At 42.0% G+C, this 22,296-nt stretch overlaps 1 protein-coding gene across 35 annotated transcripts in view; it reads left to right on the top strand.

The window, feature by feature from the left end:
* The first annotated feature begins 16,742 nt into the window (after positions 1-16,742).
* Positions 16,743-22,296, top strand: part of CFAP43 (cilia and flagella associated protein 43) — a 102,557-nt gene continuing 97,003 nt past the window's right edge. For 25 of the 35 annotated variants that reach the window (XR_010146718.1, XR_010146716.1, XR_010146717.1 and 22 more), the window contains exons 1-2: positions 16,743-16,947; positions 18,287-18,540. Coding sequence is in view for 21 of the 35 variants with exons in the window: in XM_054660520.2 (XP_054516495.2) it covers positions 16,883-16,947; positions 18,287-18,540 (319 nt within the window). In the remaining 14 variants the exon portion in view is untranslated. The remainder of the gene's footprint in view (positions 16,948-18,286; positions 18,541-22,296) is intronic. The other 10 variants (XM_063781169.1, XM_063781167.1, XM_063781165.1 and 7 more) reach the window with 8 other exon arrangements.

Raw genomic sequence — 22,296 nt, 5'->3', positions numbered from 1 at the left:
AAGCTCCCACAGCCTGGAAGGGGACTCCAGCCTGTTGCCCCTGCTGGCTCCGGTGGCCAGCTTTTATTCCCTTATTTGGCCCCGCCCATGTCGTGCTGATTGGTCCATTTTACGGACTGCTGATTGGTCCGTTTTTAACAGAGTGCTGATTGGTGCGTTTACAATCCTTTAGTTAGACACAGAGCACTGATTGGTGCATTTTTACAGAGTGCTCATTGGTGTGTTTACAAACCTTTAGCTAGACCCAGAGTGCTGATTTGCATGTTTACAACCATTTAGCTAGACAGAAAAGTACTCCAAGTCCCTACCCAATCCAGAAGCCCAGCTGGCTTCACCCATCAGTCTGACACCTAAGTCTGATCAAGAGATCAGGTAGCAGTTAAGACTGCTACCATATCTCATGGATTCTAAGATTCACATTTCTTCATGTTTAAATACCTCTAAAAATGGAAGTGTATCTAAAATTACAGCAGGCTGTGTAGCAGTTTTGACACTGATGTTATTGCTCTTGCTTGGACTTGCAGGATAGCTGTCAATGGCTTTGGAAGAAAATCCCAGAGATAACAGAACATTCTTGCTGCATTATGGAATTAAATGTTCTTCTTGGCACAGAGGACAATGCTATGGGATGAATGAGTTGGGGAAATGAATGCCTATGATGCTGATTTTAAAAATTATTCAAAAGAGCTGGATTCTAAAAGTTGAACGAATACTTTATATGACATATTTTCCTTTTTATACTTGCACAAGAGTAAAATAGAATAAAAATCATTTCTAAATAAGCTTAAGAGTTCTTTTATCATAAAAATCTGGGCTTAAAGGAGCTCTTTCAATAAACATTAAATAAAAATTTTAGGATTCTGTTGTAATTTAATTGGTTATTTATTTAATTATTCCCTCCTTGTCAGTTGATCTTAGAGCTGACTAAATACAGTTTGTCTCCCTCACAGTCCCCCTAAAGTACTTACTGACATTTTTAAAGAAAAAAATGTATTTTATTTAATGTCCAATAAAAAATACATACACACACACACACCCCTAAAACAGAATTTACACTTACCATTGGGATGCACTGTGAAGTTTTTTTGTTCCGTTCATTTTAAAGACATGTTGGTTACAACTTAGTAAGCAGATCTTACCAACCACTAATACGTTCCAACTCAGAACTGCTCTAGAGCACAAATGTGTGTTATAAATGCTAATTAACAATTTAAGGGAAATTTATAGCCTTCCTTCTGAGAATTAGCTCACAATAGTATTCTATGAACTCAGAAAAAAAATTTAAAAAACTAACATAGTCTTGTTACCATGTATCCTGCCTAGACAGGGCATATTGTTTCAGTGTGCCTGTAAACCACTTTCCTTCCCAGACTCAACAGCTAAGGGGAAATGACTTGCAACTATGTAACAAGACCACATAACTGTATCGTACATTTTCTATGAAAGTCCTTTTTTATGTACATGACTTTGTCTGATCTTCACAACAATCCTGTGAGGGTAGACAGGGAAATATCAGATTCACTTTACAGATGAAGTTAAGATTCAGAGAGGTTAAGTGGCTTTTCCAGTTATAACATACCTAGTAAAAAGCAGAGATAGAATAAGAACCATGAACTTTAAGGTCGAGGGCTTTTTTCTCCATGCCACGTAGCCTCTGAGAGTATAATCTGAACTCAAATATTTTCACCACTTCATCCTCACTTAAGTTGACTCAAATTTTTGTCATAGAATACAACAAAACACCTACTTCTAAACTTACTGTAATCACCTAATGGGTTCATCTTGCCTGCTGCACAGATAAAGCCATTCTCTGAGACAGTGGTGTTGCAGTAGAGGAGTTTAATCATCACAGGGCCAGATAAGTGGTAGGACAGGAGATAATTCTCAAATCTGCCTCTACGAGAGCTCAGAAGCTAGGGCTTTTAAGGATAATTTGGTGTGTAGCAGACTAAGAGAATGGGTGCTGCTGATTGGTTGGGGATGAAATCATAGGAGTGTCCAAACTGTCTCCAAGTGCTGAATCAATTCTAGGTGGGGACCACCAGTTGAGTCAGTTCCTTGATACGAATCATGGGTCTGGGTGGAGTTAGTTACCAGAATGCAGAAGTCTGAAAAGTATTTCAAAAACCAGTCTTAGGTTTTGACAATAGTGATGTCAACTGTAGAAGCAATTACAAATCTTATGACCTCTGACTTCATGACTCCTGAACAGTAAGAAATTATAGAAAAGCAAGCTAGGAAATAGTAACTGCTGGTAGTACTGCTTAACTACACCTACATTTTAATACTCAGGGATTATAGAAAACAATAGTTGGTTATCATTTCACCATGCTTACATTTTAGCAGAATTCAGGCCTCTCCCACAAGCCTAATCTTGTGTCTTTTTCATTAGTCTTACAAAGGTGGTTTCAGTCCCCAGATAACGAGGGGATCAGTTTTAGGGACAGACTATTACCATCCTTGCTTCAAAGTTAAACCATAAACTAAATTCCTCCCGGGGTTAGCTGAGCCTACACCCACGAATGAGCGAGGACAGGCAGCCTGTGAGGCTAGAAGCAAGATGCAGTCAGCTATGCTGGACTTCTTGCACTGTCATAATATTTGCAAAGTTAGTTTTATTGTTATGCCAGGTTTTTACTAGTGAAAAAGGCCCCAAAACATGTATTTTTTTGGAAAGTATTGTTTGTCTCCCATCTAAGGGAACACAAGCAATATGAAAAACCCTAAAAGCCAAACAAATTAAAGGGAAGTCCAATTGTGTACAGAATTGGTGGATTCTTGGTCTCACTGACTTCAAGAATGAAGCCATAGACCCTTGGGGTGAGTGTTACAGTTCTTAAAGGCGGCGTGTCTGGAAGTTGTTCCTTCTGATGTTCCGATGTGTTCAGAGTTCTTTCTGGTGGGTTCGTTGTCTCGCTGGCTTCAAGAGTGAAGCTGCGGACCTTCACGATGAGTGTTACAGCTCTTAAGGCCGCACATCTGGAGTCGTTTGTTCCTCCCGGTGGGTTCATGGTCTTGCTGCCTTCATAAGTGAAGCTGCAGACCTTTGCAGTGAGTGTTACAGCTCATAAACGCAGTGTGGACCCAAATGGCGAGCAGCAGCAAGATTTACTGCGAGGAGCGAAAAGACAAAGCTCCCACGCCACAGAAACGGACCTGAGCAAGTTGCCACTGCTAGCTCAGGCAGCCTGCTTTTATTCCCTTATCTGGCCCCACCCACATCCTGCTGATTGGTTCATTTTACAGAGAGCTGATTGGTCCATTTTACAGAGAGCTGATTGGTCCGTTTTGACAGGGGGCTGATTTGTGCATTTATAATCCCTGAGCTAGACACAAAAGTTCTCCAAGTCCCCACTAGATTAGCTAGACACAGAGCACTGATTGGTGCATTTACAAACCTTGAGCTAGATACAGAGTGCTGATTGGTGTATTTACAATCCCTTAGCTAGACATAAAGATTCTCCAAGTCCCCACCAAACTCAGGAGCCCAGCTGGCTTCACCCAGTGGATCCTGCACAGGGCTGCAGGTGGAGCTGCCTGCCAGTCCTGCATCCCGTAGGGGGCTGCAGGTGGAGCTGCCTGCCAGTCCTGCACTGTGCGCTGGCAGGTCTCAGCCCTTGGGTGGTCGATGGGACTGGGCGCCCTGGAGCAGTGGGCAGTGCTGGTCGGGGAGGCTTGGGTGGCACAGGAGCCCACGGCAGAGTGGGGAGGTTTAGGCATGGCGGGCTGCAGGTCCGGAGCCCTGCCCCATGGGGAGGTGGCTAAGGCCCAGCGAGAAATCGAGCGCAGCGCCAGTGGGCTGGCACTGCTGGGGGACCCTGTGCGTCCTCCACAGCTGCTGACCCGGGTGCTAAGCCCCTTACTGCCCGGGGTGGTGGGGCCAGCCGGCCGCTCTGAGTGCAGGGCCGCTGAGCCCACGCCCACCCGGAACTCACGCTGGCCCGCAAGCACCGTGGGCAGCCCCGGTTCCCGCCCGCGCCTCTCCCTCCACACCTCCCCGCAAGCTGAGGGAGCCCGCTCCGGCCTTGGCCAGCCCAGAAAAGGGCTCCCACAGTGCAGCGGCGGGCTGAAGGGCTGGCTCCTCAAGCACCGCCAGAGTGGGTGCCCAGGCAGAGGAGGAGCCCAGAGCGAGCGAGGGCTGCGAGGGCTGCCAGCACGCTGCCACCTCTCACGATGAGACGACACAAAATAGAATATATTGATACATTAGTAGTTTTAAGTTTATACTTTTGGGAGGAGGTTTACTTTTGTGACAAATTAATAAAGATGAGCTTTGAAGCTTTTGAAGAGGATCTTAAGTCTTCATGATATTATTCAATGTGAAATGTGGAATGATGGTCTTCAGACACTTCTTCAGACCATGTCTTCACACACTTGGTACTTGGTGCTTTCCTAACATGCTATTTTAGGTGATATTTAGGCAACAGTGCAAATTGATTTGTGTTTTTGTTTATTAATCGTCCTTGGAGTTCTTTAAATGGAGTCCATGTTAGAGTCCATAGATGTCAGCGTTCTGCAAAACTGGTAATTACCTGGCATCCAAGGCTCCAGGACATATCAGAAGTCCCATGCCCACCACAAACCAAGTACTTCCAGGGAGTAAATTCCTTACTTTATATTACTCTGCAATGTATTTTGTCATTCTTATAAATTCCACTGTCTTCCCCTTTTGTTGTCTCCTACAAAGTCTTCCTCCTATGTTATTTTATCTTTCACTAAGTACTAGTTTCTCAAACATGTACCATAGTGTTACAGGTAGTTAGGCATGAGCAGGGCAGGAGACAGCTCTCCCCCGCCCACTAGGAATGTCAGGTGATGGTTCAGCAATTATCACATTGCCTCTCTAAAAGTGATAAATTGGCAGCTGGAGCCAGGGAGAGGCCATTTTCTGATGGTCCACAATTATTGCACTAAAGTGTTAATTGAATGCGGGCACCAGAGAGAAGCAACTTTCTGGGCATATGCGTTAACAGACAAAATGGGCCAGGTGAAGTGGTTCACGTCTGTAATCCCAGCACTTTGGGAGGCCGAGGCAGGCAGATCACCTGAGGTCGCGAGTTTGAGACCAGCCTGACCAACATGGAGAAACCCCATCTCTACTAAAAATACAAAATTAGCTGGGTGTGGTGGCACATGCCTGTAATCCCAGCTACTTGGGAGGCTGAGGCAGGAGAAGAAGCTCTTGAACCCGGGAGGCGGAGGTTGCAGTGAGCCAAGATTGCGCCATTGCATTCCAGCCTGGGCAACAAGAGCGAAACTCGGTCTCAAAAAAAAAAAAAAGACAGTGGTAGAGTATGACCTTCTAGGGGCACTCCCCCAGAAAAAGGCAGAAAGCCTCAGATGGCCATGTGTACAACTTCCTAAACACACTGCGCGTGCTCAGTTCCCAAAGGTAAAGAGGCATTGTGCATGTGGGCAGCCCACCCTAAGGGAAGAATTATGGGAAAGGGGCTAGCCTATAAAGTCCTAGGATCAAGGTTAAACATTGCGCTTATTCTTCAAGTCGCATGCTTGGATCTCTTCCAAGTGTACTTTCCTATCTTCTTGTTCTAAAGCCTTTTAAAATAAACTTCCACTCCTGCTCTGAAACTTGCCTCGGTCTCTTTTTCTGCTTTATGCCCCTCAAATTCTTTCTTCTGAGGAGGCAAGAGTTGAGTTACACACCTGTTCTGATTTGCCCCCCGTAACTCAAATACCTTCCACCAGTAAAAATAGTGCCACCCATAGACCCCACAAGGTGTGCCCCTGCCACAGGCCCCACCCTTTAGAGGCCCACACCGCTGTCATGTGGGGTCCACCTCTCAACACTCTCCCAGCATGATGTGACTCTGAAGATCTGCCACATGACTTCAGATTAGCCCCATGTCCTTGAAACAAAAGGCTACTGTGTTTGGACACTGTGAGGTTTGTGTGTTGTGCCTCTTTCAACATCAGAGATGGAAACTACTTAAGGAGTATGGGGAGGGTGGGAATGCTTGGATAAGATAAAAGATATTGGCCAGGTGCTGTGGTTCATGCCTGTAATCCCAACACTTTGAGAGGCCAAGACGGGCAGATCACCTGAGGTCAGGAGTTACAGACCAGCCTGGCCAACATGGCGAAATCCCATCTCTACTAAAAATACAAAGAATTAGCCAGGCGTGGTGGCGTGTGCCTGTCATTCCATCTACTCGGGAGGCTGAGGCAGGAGAATAGGGTGAACCTGGGAGACAGAGGTTGCAGTGAGCTAAAATTGTGCCACTACACTCCAGCCTGGGTGACAGAGCAAGACTCCATCTCAGAAAAATATATTAAGGAATTTGTTGACTCCCTTTTTCAGAGAGCATGAGTGTATTCATTCATTCAGTATTGCTTTGTGAATAATTAAGTATTGTTTCCCAGTACAATCAAGTGACTATTTTCTTGTGTCTCTTTGATTCCAACTCCATTTGGTTCCAGGGGTTGTCATGAGTTAGTGTGGTATTGGCAATAGCTGCACATGGATGCTGAAGAATGTTTTGCAATATAGAAAAAAATGTATTAGTCCTACATTTCTGTAGGTATGTAGGTCTAGATATAACATGTACGAAGCTGGATACCAATTATTTGACAACTAGATGAATAATAAATATTAGAATTGCAAATTTATATAAAAATATGTAATAAATTTCATTTAAATTAAAAATATTTGCTTTAAAAATTTTTGATTTGAATTTTTAATTTTCAATCTTACAATTTGTATTTGAGTTTAAAATTTTAAGAACTAATTTGAAAATAATTGAACAAATGATTTATGAGTCTCCATTAATATTCTTGCCTTAGAATTCTAGGTGAGCGTAATGTGACAATCCCCTCTGTCTTGCAAAATAACCTTCTCATTCTTCTTCATTAAAACATTATTTAAAACCACATGTTCAGTGTGCTATTTTCCTGAATGTTGACCTACAAACCCTTTTTGTATTTAACCTAGTGTAGTTATTTCAGCATCAAGAGTAAAGGAAGCATCTTGGGACACAAAATTTAGTCATAAAGCTATACTCCACAGATATCTCGAAAATATTTGAAGCTTGAAAATGAAGTCTGAATTTGTAGATTAAATGCACCAAATAATAACATTCAGCCATTTTCACTAAGTGGCCCAGGATATCCATAACAATGTAGCCTCTTCCCATATTATTTATTCTAAAACTTTTGGAAATTATGAAGGATTTCCTATTTTTCCTCTCTTTTTCCAGAAAAATGCAAAATTTAAACTAAATGTCCAATTTACTTTGAAATTTACAAGTCTGCTGGAAAGAAGAGTTATTTTCAGACAATTAACTACCTGAATTCAAGTTCATTTGAAACTTGTGAGATGTTGGGCAAAAAATCTTAACTTTCTGAGACTCATTTTTCCTGTCTCTACAATAAGGATTAAATAATACAGGTTTTATAAGGATGTACAATGCCAGGCACAGAGGAGTGGCTTAATATAAGTTAGCTATTATTATACAAACATGCGTGGATGCGGCGGCAGAGCAGAGAGAAAACCTGTGCAGAAGACGTAGACTTTAGGCCAGACGCAGTGGCTCACACTTGTAATCCCAGCACTTCGGGTGGCCAGGGTGGGAATATTGCTTGAGACCAGGAGTTCAAGACCAGCTTGGGCAACATAGCAAGACCCCATCTCTACAAAAATAAAAATAAAAATAAATGCAGACTTCAGGGGCAGGTGAACCCATGATTGAATCCAACTCTGCCTACTAACTAAATGTGTAATCTTGAGTCTCACTCATCTCTCTGAGCCACAGGTTCCTATGTAGCATAGTTGGTGCGAGCATTCAGATTCTATGGAGCTCCAAACACGTAATAGCTGCTTAGTAAATTGTGGTCATCGCTGCTATAAAAGGGGTCAATTGCCATAGAATAACTGGATACTCTCTATCACAGCAGATTATTCCTTTATTTTAAAAACATTCATTATTTACATTTCTTTTTACACAGAGAAACAATGCCAACTTATTTTTTTGACTTTTTGCATAAACAAGGTGCATTTCACAAAAAGCAAATAATTAGCTGATAAACAGGAAACCACTTACTCATCTACTTAATAAAATAAGTTCTAGTATGCTGTATGATTTTTTTCCCATGTTTAAATGGTCATAGAAAACTTAATTAATGGGTGAAAAACTTAGTGAAATTTCATCTTGCAGATTATCTTGGAATTTGGCTGGAACCCTACAGAAGCCAGGACTGAAATGATCCCTTAGTGGGAAATAAGGATTTTTTTGTTCTGTGACTGGCTGTGGACTAGTTTGGTTTTAGGGCTTGCTCAATGAACTTGAATTAACCACTGCTCTTTTAGCCTTTAATACAAGCTGAGTTCTACAAAAGTATAAAACCTCACACTGAGGATTAGGCGTATTCTGTCAAGGACTAGGCTGTTGGTGGCAAGGTGGAGATTTGCCAGGGAAGAGAAGATTGGGAGGGGCAAGGCCAGTTTAGGGGAGTTGAGCCCTTCCTAAAAATGGTGGAACACACTGGTTATTACTTTAGGAAGCCCAGGACTGCTCACTGGGTCACTGATTAGAGAAAAACTTGTGTGTCTTAGATTTTGTTTCTAATACCCATAAATCTTTCAATGTGAGAACTGGAACCGATTTTCCTAACTTATCCTTCCCAGTCCATTCTCTGGGATGATCTGCATTTCCCCTTCCAGAATAAGAAAGAAAGACCACTCATCCTTCTGTAATCTGGCACGGTGTAGGGGTCAGGTAATCTCTTGCATATCAGAACATTCTGGTATCCCCAGAAACTCAGCCAGAGACCTCCCTTTCCATCTAAACCATAACACCAAGATTTCAAGAGTAAGATACACACAAGACTGCCTTTTCAATTTGATTCCATTCAGTTCCTCTTTTGCTGTAACACAGGGTAAGTTCAGCTTCCCAGGGTCACTGCTGATTCCAGGCCAGCATCTCTTTCCCGAAGTCTATATTTCCTGCCTACCTTTCATCCTCTGCCAGTCACTTACTTTGGGAGCAGGGCAAGACTGGCCTCCTCACATTCTGCTCTAGGGTTGGCTTTAAAATTAAGGGAGGTCTCTAGCTGGGTTTCTGGGGATACCCATAGTTGATATTCAGGAGATTCCCTGACCCCCACACCGGGCCTGGTTGCAGAAGGATGAGTGGCCTTTCTTTCTTAGTTGTGGTTAAAGGTATGAGGGTGGGGTGGAGAGGGCTTGGTCAAAACACAAATAAGCAAAGTCATCGGGGTGGCAAGAGAAAGTTTGACTTTTCCTCCTTGCCACTTCTCCCTGGGACTCTGCAACATGAGATTTTGTCAGTCAGTTTTATGAGTTTTTAAGAACTAAGCATGGTGTGTGTCTGGCACTCACATTTCTGCATAGAAACACGTGTCTCCATTTCCTCCTCACCCCGTCTCAGTGAAGAGCACCACCATCTCTGTGGTAATTAGAAATCTAGGAACATCCTTGACTCTCCTTTCTCCCTTTCCTCTTTTTATCAATCCATCACCAAATCCTATAGATGTTTACCTTTTAAAATAACTTTTTAATACACTGACTTACCAGTGGTTTTCAACTGGGGAGTGATTGTGCCATCCAGGGGACATTTGACAATGTGCATAGGCATTTTTGGTTGTCAAAACTGCAGAGGTGCTACATTGCTAAACACCCTGCAATGCATAGGACTCTACCAACAATCGCCAAATCTAGCCCAGAATACTGATAGTGCTGAATTTGAGAAATCCTGCATTGGCTCCACTTGTTAGGAGAATGGAATAGACTCCCGACTGATCTGCCTATTTCAATTCTCCCTGTTCTCCCACCCCAACCAATTGATAATCCTGCAGCCAAATGATCTTTTTAAAGCATAGACCTGATCCTGTCACTCCCCTGCTGAAAACCCCTTAATGTCTTATAGGGGAGGAGAAGGTGTGATACCTTTCCTCATCTATCATAAGGGTTATAGCCGACACTCCTATAACAAAAGACAGACTAACCAGAGAAAAGCATGACAAATTTGTTAAATCAAAGTTTTACACGACATAGGAGCCTTCAGAAATAAAGACTCAAAGACCCAGGGAAAAGTATTTTTATGTTTAGGCTCCATGAAGAACGGACAGCTGTGTAGAAATGTGATTGGACAAAAAGGGTATGATCTAATGGTAACAGACTGAAAGGGGAACCCAGCAAGGTCCATCTATTTACATTCTTCGTGGCCTCTCCGAGTAGGATTCCTTCCTGCTGGGTACAGAGCAGGACCCCTCTGGAATAAGATGCTTATGATCTACATTAGACAGGTAGGCTAGAGAATTTCTTTATGGCCAGTTCCTACAAATAAAGGCAGGGGAAGGTTAGAGTAATATTTCCAGGTTTTTATGCCTTGCTTTGAGGGAGGGGGTTCTATAATATATACAATATATATATTAATAGTTTCTATGACCCACCTTGGGGAAGAGGAATTCTGGTGTCTATGACTTGCTTTGGGGGAGAAACAGGGGCAGGAGACAGGAGAACAGAAAAAGGTCGGAGAGAAACTTTGCTTCTGAGGCCTTCCAGTCTTCTTTAATTCAAAGTATTCAGCATGCCAAAGCATTATACTTTTATTTACTTATTTATTTATTTTTTTGAGATAGGGTCTCACTCTGTCACCCAGGCTGGAGTGCAGTGGTGAGATCATGGCTTACTGCAGCCTCGACCTACCAAGGCTCAACTGATCCTCCTGCCTCAGCCTCCCAAACAGCTGGGACTATATGCACATGCCACCATGCCCATCTAATTTTTGTATTTTTAGTACAAATGAAGTCTCACTATGTTACCTAGGCTGGTCTTGAACTCCTGGGCTCTAAGCCCCAATAGTCTTTTCATGGCTCTTAGGATAAAGGCCAGAACTTTCAACTTGTCCTTCACCTGGCCATTGGTTCCTTCACTAGCCTCATCTTAAGTATTTTCTTCTTATCTCCCTCTGCGCCAATCACACTGCCCTTCCCAGTTCATCCAATCTGTGGCCCTGCCTTAGTGTCTTTATAAAAATTATCCTCAGCCCATCCCACCCCCATCCAGCAATCACTCCTCATGGTTTGACCCTCAGTGAAAGCGGTGCATGCACACAGAGACCATCCCTAACACTGCCCATTCAGCTCGTGTTAAAGAACGAATTATTCAACGGTACTTGCTAAAGCACGGTAAGGCCACCTTTACTCAGGACCATCATGAAAGGTATAGGAACCATGACAATGGAAGTTTGAGTACAGAGCTCAACTCTAAATATAGCATGGGCAAGTGGGAATTTATAGCCAAGGAGCAGGGTGGGGGTCAGTGGATGGAAAATTACTATAAGAAACCATCAGGGCTGATGGAGGATTCTGGCTAAATTGACCTAATGGGCTTCTTGCTGAAGACAGGTATGAAAGGAAAATAAATCTTGGGGCCCTCAAATCACTAAGCCAAAGGGAAAGTCAAGCTGGGAACTGTGTCAGGCAAATCTGCCTCCCATTTTATTCCCACATAAGATAGCTACAAATATAAAAAAAGCTACATACCTCCCTCATAATTTTCCCACAAGGAAATTCCTTGTGGACAAAGGACAGACAAAACTCAAAGTTGTCCCTCTGGTCACAAGAGACAACTGTATATCTGATGGCTTTCTCTGCCCTGTTGTTTCACTAAGCCAGACTTAGGCATAAGTGACTATTCCTCTACCCTCCTCTCATATGTAAATTGTTGTATTCAGTGAAAAGCTAATCAGAGACTCAAAGGAATGCAATCTTTTATCTCTTATCTCCCTATGACCTGAGTGAACCAATGTACATCTTAAACATATTGTGTAGGATGTCTCATGTCTCCCTAAAATGTACACAACCAAGCTGTGCCCTGACCACCTTGGGCACATGTCAGGACCTCCTGAGGCTGTGTCATGGGCATGTTCTTAATCTTAGCAAAATAAACTTTCTAAATTGATTGAGACCTGTCTCAGATATTTTGGGTTCACATAGGCCAAGGTAATCAGACATCACCTGGGGGACGGTAGAGAATGAGGAACCTGATCAGTTATGGAGGGTGATCAGACACTGAGGACACTGACTGACTGACTTAGCAGTGTTGCCAAACTGACTTAGCAGTGTTCTTTGCTAAAACCGGATCTTACAAGGAAGGGCGCAGACAAGCCTAGGGAAAGGCTCAGTAGCCTGACGAAAGTTTGACCAGGCAGAGAATCTTTGTCACTAGGCGAGGATCCTAACATAAGCATTCATACTATCATGTTTCTTTTCTTCTTATTTCAATCTATAATTCTATTTGCATAATGATGTTGTTATAGGAAAGGGGTCCTGATCCAGACCCCAAGAGAGGGTTCTTGGATCTCACGCAAGAACGAATTCAGGGTGACTCCGCAGTGCAAAGTGAAAGCAAGTTTATTAAGAAAGTAAAGGAATAAAAGATGATATACTAAACAAGGAGTGGATTACTCATGCCTCCCCTTTTTAGACCATCTAGGGTAACTTCCTGATGTTGCCATGGCATTTGTAAACTGTCATGAAGCTGGTGAGAGTGTAGCAGTGAGGATGACCAGAGGTCACTCTCGTCGCCATTTTGGTTTTGGTGGGTTTTGGCCGGCTCCTTTACTGCAAACTATTTTATCAGCAAGGTCTTTATGACCTGTATTTTGTGCTGACCTCCTATTTCATCCTGTGACTTAGAATGCCTAACCATCTGGAAATGCAGCCCAGTAGGTTTCAGCCTCATTTTACCCAGCTCCTATTTAAGATGGAGTTGCTCTTGTTCACATGCCTCTGACATTTCCCCCCTGTCTTTTATAAGAGAACCCTTAATCCTAAGGGTTGCAGAGGGACGAAGATCCATCTTTTATAACTTTTTCAGGCTGAATAGGGGCGATGATATTCCTGCCTAACTATGAGGGTCTCTTGCATTCAGGGTAGAGAGGAGTTCAGTCAGAGAACATCAGTATGGTAAGGTCCATTCATAACTGTTGAGTTTTGACAAAAGGTGATATCTGGAAGATTAATACGTGTTTAAGAAAACATTTAGTAAGCTTGTCCTGTATTCCTACACAAAGAGTATGACAGCAACATATTCCACAAGGGTAAAGCAAAATAAGTAAAGTTGTTCCAAGTAAGCTAAATTAGAAGGCTTTTCATGAACTGGGCAGCTGTTGGAACTAAGCTGATATGGGGTTATTAGCTGAATGTGATGTGCCCGGAATTAGAATACTGATCCAGATTTTTACATTACCCATCCCTTTTGTTTATTCTGAGCAGCAGTCAGAGATCATTGGTTGGTTCACAGGAATAAGCAGGGTTAGCCTAAATTGCAGAAACGAACTTAAAAACAACTAATGAGACTAGAATTTAATAACAAGTGTACCACAGTACTTGAAACATAATATTTCTCTCTCCAGTTTCTCATTTTTACTAAAGACAAATCATGGTAAGGCTGATTTGCTTTGTTATACTTGGCCTGATTATTTGTATAAAGTGCAACAAAAATAATTATTTTTCACATAGGCTCTTTTTAAATTAGCTTTGATGGAACTCTGCTCTATAGAAGTAATCTTAGACAAGACTTTGTAAAGCCAAGCTCGGCCATGTGTTTGTATCCTCAAATATCTATGAGTTGAGTAAATTCCTGTTCTCTTGAGGTCCCAAGATAACTTAGGACTCCTGGACCTGCCAGAAAGTGACATTCTTTACTTACCACAGGTCATTCTTTACTTACCTTTACAGGGACAGTTGCAGACAAGATCTGAGGCCAATTCTCCAAGGGGCTTTTATTGGCTTTACAAGTCAAGTTTGATTCCTTAAAGGAAAGCACACCATTTCAGTTAAAGCCGTGGTGAAATAATCAATTTATCCAATTGTGTTCTGCTACAAAAGAAAACAGATCCTTATTGCATGTATGCAAATAACTATATTGCCATAAATTAAGAATACTCACAAATAGTTTCCAAATTTTGGCAAAATCAGGTAGAGAGAAACAAATATACTCCAAATTTTGTTCACAGAAGTATACTCAACTGCTAAAAGCTGTAAATAGCTCAAAAGAAAAGTTTCCTTGACTCTGATATTCATGAACATTCCAGCTCTACATGAGGGTTCTGAAAGTTGTTTCCTCTATTCTAATGTTACAATTTCCAAAGTTATTGGAAACCTGCATTTGGGAACACCTGCTGGAGTTCTACAGTTGATTATAAACCACCTTCTAAAGAGGATTAGAACAAGAAAACAATTGTGGATGATAAAAAGTTTTAGGATAGCCACTATTAAAGCCACAATTGATAAGGAAACTTGGTTACTTATGTGGCACACAAAATTTTACATAACAATTATAATTATTAATAATCTACACTAAGTCATATTAGAATTATAAGAGTTTCTCATAACTTTGTAACATATACCAATAACACATTTGTGCAAATATAGTCCAAAAAAAGCAAAAAACCATTTCACATTTGGCAATGCTTCCTATATGATTTTTATAGCAAATAAGCCAAATTTTACCTTTACATTAATGTGCTATTAATGTTAAACCCAATTTTTAATAAAACCTTATAGACATATTTACCCAATTTTAATGTTAACCATAAGGTAAGAGTCTTATAAACCTCGTATAACCCTTTACAATTGTGTGTGTGTGTGTGTGTGAAAGAGCAGATCAACTCTAAGAAAAACCTGTTGTGCTTTTATTCCAATGTTTAATTTATCGAAAAACTGAATAATACCCCTGTAACTTTAGCCAATATGTTCACACACAGAATCTCTTACAATTAATTTTTATAAACCTTCCACAACTTATTTAAACCTTTAGTTTTTTTTTTACTTAAAGCAATCCTTTAACACTTAAATGTAGGCAGAGAAAAATCCACATTCCCATTACTTCTTATAATCTTTCACCAAAAACACATTTTACTTTCTTTACACACCTTGCATGTAAAAATGTTTCTTTAGTAGTTTTAATTACATGTTATAATGTTAACTTTTTGCAACTTTTATTTTTGGTGAAAACCTTGGTAAGTAAGAGATTTTAATTGTGTACTAGGTGTGGAGCCTAGCCTAGGACACAACAGGCAGAAGTGCAGATAACAGCTGACTCTCTAGCATAGCTAGAGGGCATAGCTAACTCCACATGTCCACAGGGCTCACCCTTACTTAAGCAGGCAAGTTGTACAGTAAGAGTCATAGGGCATCGTATGAAGCATTTAGGAGGCCTAACAATCTGTGAATTGTACAACATTTCTTGCATAAAATCACTTTCATAAATCCTTTCACAACTTACACAGACCATCTGAGACAACGTGGATATCTAGCCCAACTCCCTGGATCCCACCAGTCTCTAAGTTCCAAGAAGGAAGAAACTTTATTTGTTTTTCTATTTTTTCCAAGTGACTAGCACATGCATGAATGCATGCGGGATGCTCTGTAAATATTTGTGAAAGAAATGGAGAGAAGAAAGCAAGACAGGAAGGAAAGACCTAAAGAAAGGAAGGGAAGGGTAGAGAAGGGAAGACGACTGAAGGGAAAGGAAGAAGGGTAAGGGAGGGAGTCTAAGGAAAGGTATGGGAGAGAAGAAGGAATGACAAGCTGCCGACCATTCAATCAGGTTACTTCCAGAGCTGTCTGCTTCCCTGAGGAAGCAAGAGGGTACATTTCAAAGTGTTATATGGTACTTAAGGGCTTGGAGCTCTAAATTAGCTAGACCTGCGTTTAAGTCCCACTCAGGGCTGGGCAAGGTGGCTCACGCCTGTAATTGCAGCACTCTGGGAGGCCAAGGCGGGCGAATCACTTGAGGTCAAGAATTTGAAACCAGCCTGGTCAACATGGTGAAAACCCGTCTCTACTAAAAATACAAAAAATTAGCTGGGCGTGGTAGCACGTGCCTGTAATCTCAGCTACTTGGGAGGCTGAGGCAGGAGAATCGCTTGAACCCAGGAGATGGAGGTTGCAGTGAGCCAAGATCAAGCCACTGCCCTCCAGCCTGGGCAACGGAGTGAGACCCTATCTCAAAAATAAATAAATAAATAATATAAATAAATAAAGTCCCACTCAACTTTGTAGCCATGGACAAATTATGTGCTTCTCTTTTCCTCACGTTACTTATCTGTAAAATGGGGCTGATGGGAGATGTGAAGACGTTGCAACAATGTTTGGCACAGTCAGCACTCTAAATGAAAGTCTGTTTAGAAATTTACTAATTTTTTAAAATAATTATTTATTTAGAGACAGGTCTCGCTCTGTCGCCCAGGCTGGAGTGCTGTGGCGTCATCCCAGCTCACCGCAGCCTTGAACTCCTGGGCTTCAGTCTCCCAAGTAGCTGGCACTACAGGCGTGCACCACCATGCCCGGCTGCCTTTTAAATTTTTTTGTAGAGATGCGGCACGGGCGCGGCAGATTTCGCTATGTCTTCCAGGCTGGTCTTCAACTCCTAGCCTCAAGCGATCCTCCCGCTCTGACCTTCGAAAGCGCGGAGATTGTAGGCATGAGTCTTACTTGCAATTATTGGCCCGGACCTGGGGAAATTTGTTAAAATGCAGATTCTGATTGAGTAGATCTGGTGTGGGAGCCAAGTTTCTGCATTTATAACAAGCTTCCCAGGTAGCACCAATGTTGCTGGTAAACAGACCACACTTTGAACAGCAAGGGGCCCGCCCCTCCCTTGGCTTGCCGCTCACCCATTGGCCGAGAGCGGCAGACCTTCCACCAATCTGCTCGGCTCAGAAGGGAGCGGGCCAAAGCGCAGAGCCAATGGGCGCGGGGCTTACGGTCTCCGGGATACGGGTGTACACAGCAGCGGCGTCGCGGCCCGCAGCCGCGCGGCGGCGGAAAGGTAACCGACCAGCCCTGGGGTGCTGCGTGCGCTGCCTGCTCCCGCCTGAGGAAAACACTGCCCATGGCGCAAGGCCGGGAGCGCGACGAAGGCCCCCACTCCGCCGGCGGCGCGTCCTTGTCCGTGAGGTGCGGTGTTCACGGCCCCGCGACCGATCTGGGTCTCGCGGAACCTCCTGCCCCACGTCCCCTCCTCCCTCCTCTCCCTCCGGTTCCTTAGGGCGGCTTTCCCCGCAGCTTCGACCTCTTCCCCTCTGCCCCCAGTGCCTTCCCTCAGCCTCCCTCCCCGTGTGACCTCCCCTGTCCGCTCCCCATCCCCTTGTTCCTTGACCCCGTCCCCAGTTGTCTTTCCCACTCCTTATTCTGCGACCCTGACCCTCCGTCTCTTACCCAGCAACGTCCCCTGCACCCTTCATCTCTTCCTTCTAGCTCAGGATTCCCGCTAGTGATCCGGGTCTTCTGATCACATCCCCCTCCCCCTCCACCTGGCGACAGCCCGGATCCCGTCCTTGCTACCTTTGGTGATTTTCCCCAAAGTTAGGTCCCTGAATCCTTTCCTTCTAACTCCTATCCACTAGCTTTGGATTTATTTGCATTTATAGTAGCCTTTGAAAAGCATCAAGCACTGCGCAGATATAGGTGGCATTTTTTCCCCTACATTCTAGAGTGTTCCTCCCAGCCCCCACCTCCACTCTATACAGCATCCCCTGCTAGTCCTGGACACTCTAATGTCTCGAGGTTTCTCACCAAGCCAGTGTCCTTCACTTGCCTTTTCCACCATCTTCAAGCATACCTTTAATATTTAAATAAAAATAGAATCTCCTTCATCTCCTCTCCTTTCTAGCATACACCTAGCACGCACTCCTTACTTGAGAGTATGTTCTTTTTGTGTGCTAGCCTTTCATTCACGTCGACTTCATTCCTTTTATTTTCTACGTTTATCTGTATTTTTAAATCTAAAATATGGCCACATACTCTTCATCTGTGTAAATAAGCAATTTTCCTACTCTGCTAACAACCACAAAGCAGGCTGTCCTATGCAAAGTTGTTTTTTAAAGTTTATTTTAAAAAATCAAACTAATTATAAAAGAATGGTCCAGGATGCCACTGTGTTGAGATCAAGCTCTTTTCTCTGTTATTTTCACTTTTTGTCTTCCAAGTATAGAAGACCCCAGAAGTCCTTCTGAGACTTTCTCAGGTTTGGTCAGAGAGTTTCCTTTGCTGAAAAAGTTATCTGAAGAAGGCCTGGGAGACCTACGGAACTTTAGGTCTACATTTAAATTTCTATAATTCATTGACTCAAATAGATCTCACAGCCAGCATGTGTGTTCTTTTATCTTAGAAATTGGGGGCAGAAAGCACATGAAAATAGAAATGTTTCAAAGATTTTGATGACCCTTTGCTTTGCTAAAAAAAAAAAAAGTATTTGAAATGTATTATATTGATGTTGACATATCTTTTCCCAAAGATGGGTGCAAGGATTCCCTAAGCAGAATGTTCATTTTGTCAACGACAACACCATTTGCTACCCTTGTGGGAATTATGTAATATTTATTAATATTGAAACCAAGAAAAAGACTGTACTGCAGTGTAGTAATGGAATTGTGGGCGTCATGGCAACTAACATCCGCTGTGAAGTTGTGGCTTTTTCTGACCGGAAGCTAAAACCTCTCATCTACATATACAGCTTTCCAGGATTGACCAGAAGGACCAAATTGAAAGGTATTCTAGAGAACCCTTCCTCTGCCCATAATTGAAGGATTTTGTTTAAAGAGTTGACTAAATCTATTATAAGTGAAGATTTATTTTTTGAAAGGTTTTTTTTTGTTTGTTTTTTGTGTTTGTTTTGAGACGGAGTTTTGCCCTGTTGCCTAGGCTGGAGTGCAGTGGTGCGATCTTGGCCCACTGCAATCTCTGCCTCCCAGGTTCAAGTGATTCTCCTGCCTCAGCCTCCTGAGTAGCTGGGATTACAGGTGCGCACCACCACGCCCAGCTAATTTTTGTATTTTTAGTAGAGATGGGGTTTCACCATGTTGGTCAGGCTGTTCTCGAACTCCTGACCTAGTGATCCGCCTGCCTCAGCCTCCCAAAGTGCTGAGATTACAGGCATGAGCCACCACGCCTGGCCCCATTTTTTTTTTTAATATACATTTTTAAAGAAGGAATCAAGCTGATCACTGAGGATTTAAATTATGTTAGCTAGAGCCTTGCTGTTCAAAGTGTGGTCTGTTTACCAGCAACATTGGTGCTACCTGGGAAGCTTGTTATAAATGCAGAAACTTGGCTCCCACATCAGAGCTACTTAATCAGAATCTGCATTTTAACAAAATTCCCCAGGTGATTCATATGCACATTAAACTTTGAGAAGCACTGGGCTAGAAGACTATTGCCTTTTTCAGAGCAATGATTTTTTTTTCTTTCCTAATATTTGTTGAAAATCCAGGTGAATTGATGTTTGTATAGCTTCTAAAGTCAAGTCTCTGAGCCTCAATTTCCTCATTCATGAAATAGGGATAAAGATGGTGTCTAATGTGAAGGCTGCGGTGATGATGATAGATGAAATTATATAATATGCTGTATGTGTATGTATGCCAAGTGCTCAATGTTGCCTACCATTTGAATTATTAGTGTTTATTTTATTTATTTGATTTTAACAGAGTCTGGCTCTATCACCCAGGCTGGAGTGCAGTGGCATGATCTTGGCTCACTGCAGCCTCCACCTCCTGGGTTCAAGTGATTCTCCTGCCTCGGCCTCCCAGGTAGCTGGGATTACAGGCGTGCGCCACCATGCTCGGCTTTTTTTTTTTTTTTTTTTTTTAATGTTTTTGGCAGAGGATGGGGTTTCACCATGTTGGCCAGGCTGGTCTCGAACTCCTGGCCTTAAGTGATCCGCCCACCTCCACCTCCCAAAGTGCTGGGATTACAGGCGTGAGCCACTGTGCCCGGCCTAATGACTCTTTCTTAGATACAGCTGACCCACACTGAGCTGCTGCACGTCTGCTGGAGCCACCAGCTAATGATTCCTTCATTTAACACCCCATGGGCAGAAAACTCATGCTTGAGGCTGGACTTAGCTCTGTAGTCTTAAGGGTCAAATAAGTGTTTGGATGAAGTCAGGGAACTTCACTATAATTTATAATACTTTGTGGTGAAATTTGCATTCTCAACAGTTTAAGACAATTTTCAAAACATAACCCATTCACATGTTGGGGACTATCTAGGTGGACTATATACCCTTTATCTTTAAAATTTCCCCAGATTGGTTATTTGGCTGTAGTTCTGTTTGAACCAATTGAAAGTTAGTTCAAACCAATACCCAGGAGTCTTACTGAATAATGATGCCCTAAAGGAATTCCCAGTAATACTAATCAGTAATATTAATCAGAGAGACCTGTTATCACTATTATTTAATATCAACCTGGAAGTTCTAGCCAATGCAACAAAATATAAAACTGAAAAAAATATAGCTATGGGAAAGGGGATGATGGATAATGCAATAGTCTGCTAGGACTAACAAAAGAATGCTCAGTAAGATGCTGGTTTTGAAATAAGTACCCATACAATTAGAACATATACATACTTAGAAATAATTCAAAAAAAAAGTGTGAGTGACCTAGGGGAAGAAAACTACAAAAATCATTGATTTAAAATATTTAAATATATAGAAATATATTCCTGGATGGAAAGCCTGGTTATTATAAATATATTTCTGAGATTTGTCATAGAAAGTAATTTGTAGGTTTATCATATGTATTAGACAGCAAGGAGTACTCAAATGATTCCAAAATTCATCTGGGAAAATAAAACATAGAGAATGAGAATAATTTGAAAGAGAATGATGGCAAGGCAGAGGGTCATTTTAATATTATGGTGCCATAGTAATTAGAAGTATGGCATTGGTGCAGGGATCACCAAATCAGTGGGAGAGTTGAAGACTTGGGACAGAATCTAAAGTATATAAAAGCTGAGTAAATGAAGAAAGAGGCTGCCACCAAAAAGAAGGAGGAAGAGAAGGCGGAGGAGGAAGAAAGAAGAAAAAATATAGATTATTCAACAGTGGTTAAGAAAACTGCATATTTTAACAAAAGTATCAAGTTAGATACTCATGGTCTATATCAGATGAAAAAAAGCATTAAATATAAATAACAAATCCACTTGAAAATAGTAGAAAATATGGGCCGGGCACAGTGGCTCACGCCTGTAATCCCAGCACTTTGTGAGGCCAAGGCAGGTGGATCACGAGGTCAGGAGATCAAGACCATCCTGGCCAACATGGTGAAACCCCATCTTTACTAAAAATACAAAAGTTAGCTGGGCATGGTGGCGCGTGCCTGTAATCCCAGCTACTCAGGAGGCTGATGCAGAATCGCTTGAACCCGGGAGGCGGAGGTTGCAGCGAGCCGAGATCACGCCACTGCACTCCAGCCTGGCAACATAGCAAGACTCTGTCTCAAAAAAAAAAAAGAAAAGAAAAAAAGTAGAAAACATGGTAGAATAGAGGAGTGATTCCAGGAAGGGGAAGAACTTTTCACACAAAACAAAAACTTAGAAAAGACAGACATATTTGATTGTATATCTGTTTTAAACTGATTAACATCAAAAACACCATGAAAAATTAAAAGGGAAATAATAAACCAGGTAAAATATTTGGAACAAATATGATCAAATATTTTCAGAGCATTAATGAAACAAGAACAAAACAAACAGCCTCTTAGAACAATGGAAAAGAAATTAACCCAGACAAATCACTAAACTCCAAATAACCAAAGACATCAAAAAATGTTTCATCTCAAGATTTGTTTTAAAAAGCGTGATTTAAACCAAGATGCTATTTTTCTGCCTATCAAGGTCACAACTTTTTTATGATCATAATTGCTAGGTAGAATGCAGTGAAATTGGTAGCACTCTTATTTGCTGAAGGTGGGACTATAAATTGATAGAGTCTTTCTGTGAAATAAATATTGACTCTATTTGACCCAGTATACTCACTTCAAGACGAATTCAATTTTTAGGAAATGGTTAGAAATATGGTCAAAGATTTACATGCAAATGAGCTTAAAAAGCACTATGATAATAGCACAAGGTTGGAGCAACCTACATCTCCAGTATTATGGATATAGTTAAATAAAATATACTATAAAGGGGTATTATGCAAACATTAAAAATCACACTTTTAAAGAAGTGTTAAGATAATGATAAAATGGTCAATATAACGTAAATAAAAAACCAATAGGAGGCAACACTATGATCCAATTCCATTTAAAAATGGATTATCATATATTATATATATATATGATGAGACAGAGTCTTGCTCTGTCCCCCAGGCTGGAGTGCAGTGGTGCAGTCTTGGCTCACTGCAACCTCCACCTCCCAGGTTCAAGCGATTCGCCTGCCGCAGCCTCCCAAGTAGCTGGGATTACAGGTGCTTGCCACCACGCCCGGCTAATTTTTGATTTTTAGTAGAGACGAGGTTTTACC

This window comes from Pan troglodytes, chromosome 8 (assembly GCF_028858775.2).
Source record: "Pan troglodytes isolate AG18354 chromosome 8, NHGRI_mPanTro3-v2.0_pri, whole genome shotgun sequence".
Classification (NCBI taxonomy): Eukaryota; Metazoa; Chordata; class Mammalia; order Primates; family Hominidae; genus Pan; species Pan troglodytes.
The sequence above is the reverse complement of the archived record's forward strand: the minus strand, read 5'-3'. Positions and strand labels throughout refer to the sequence as shown.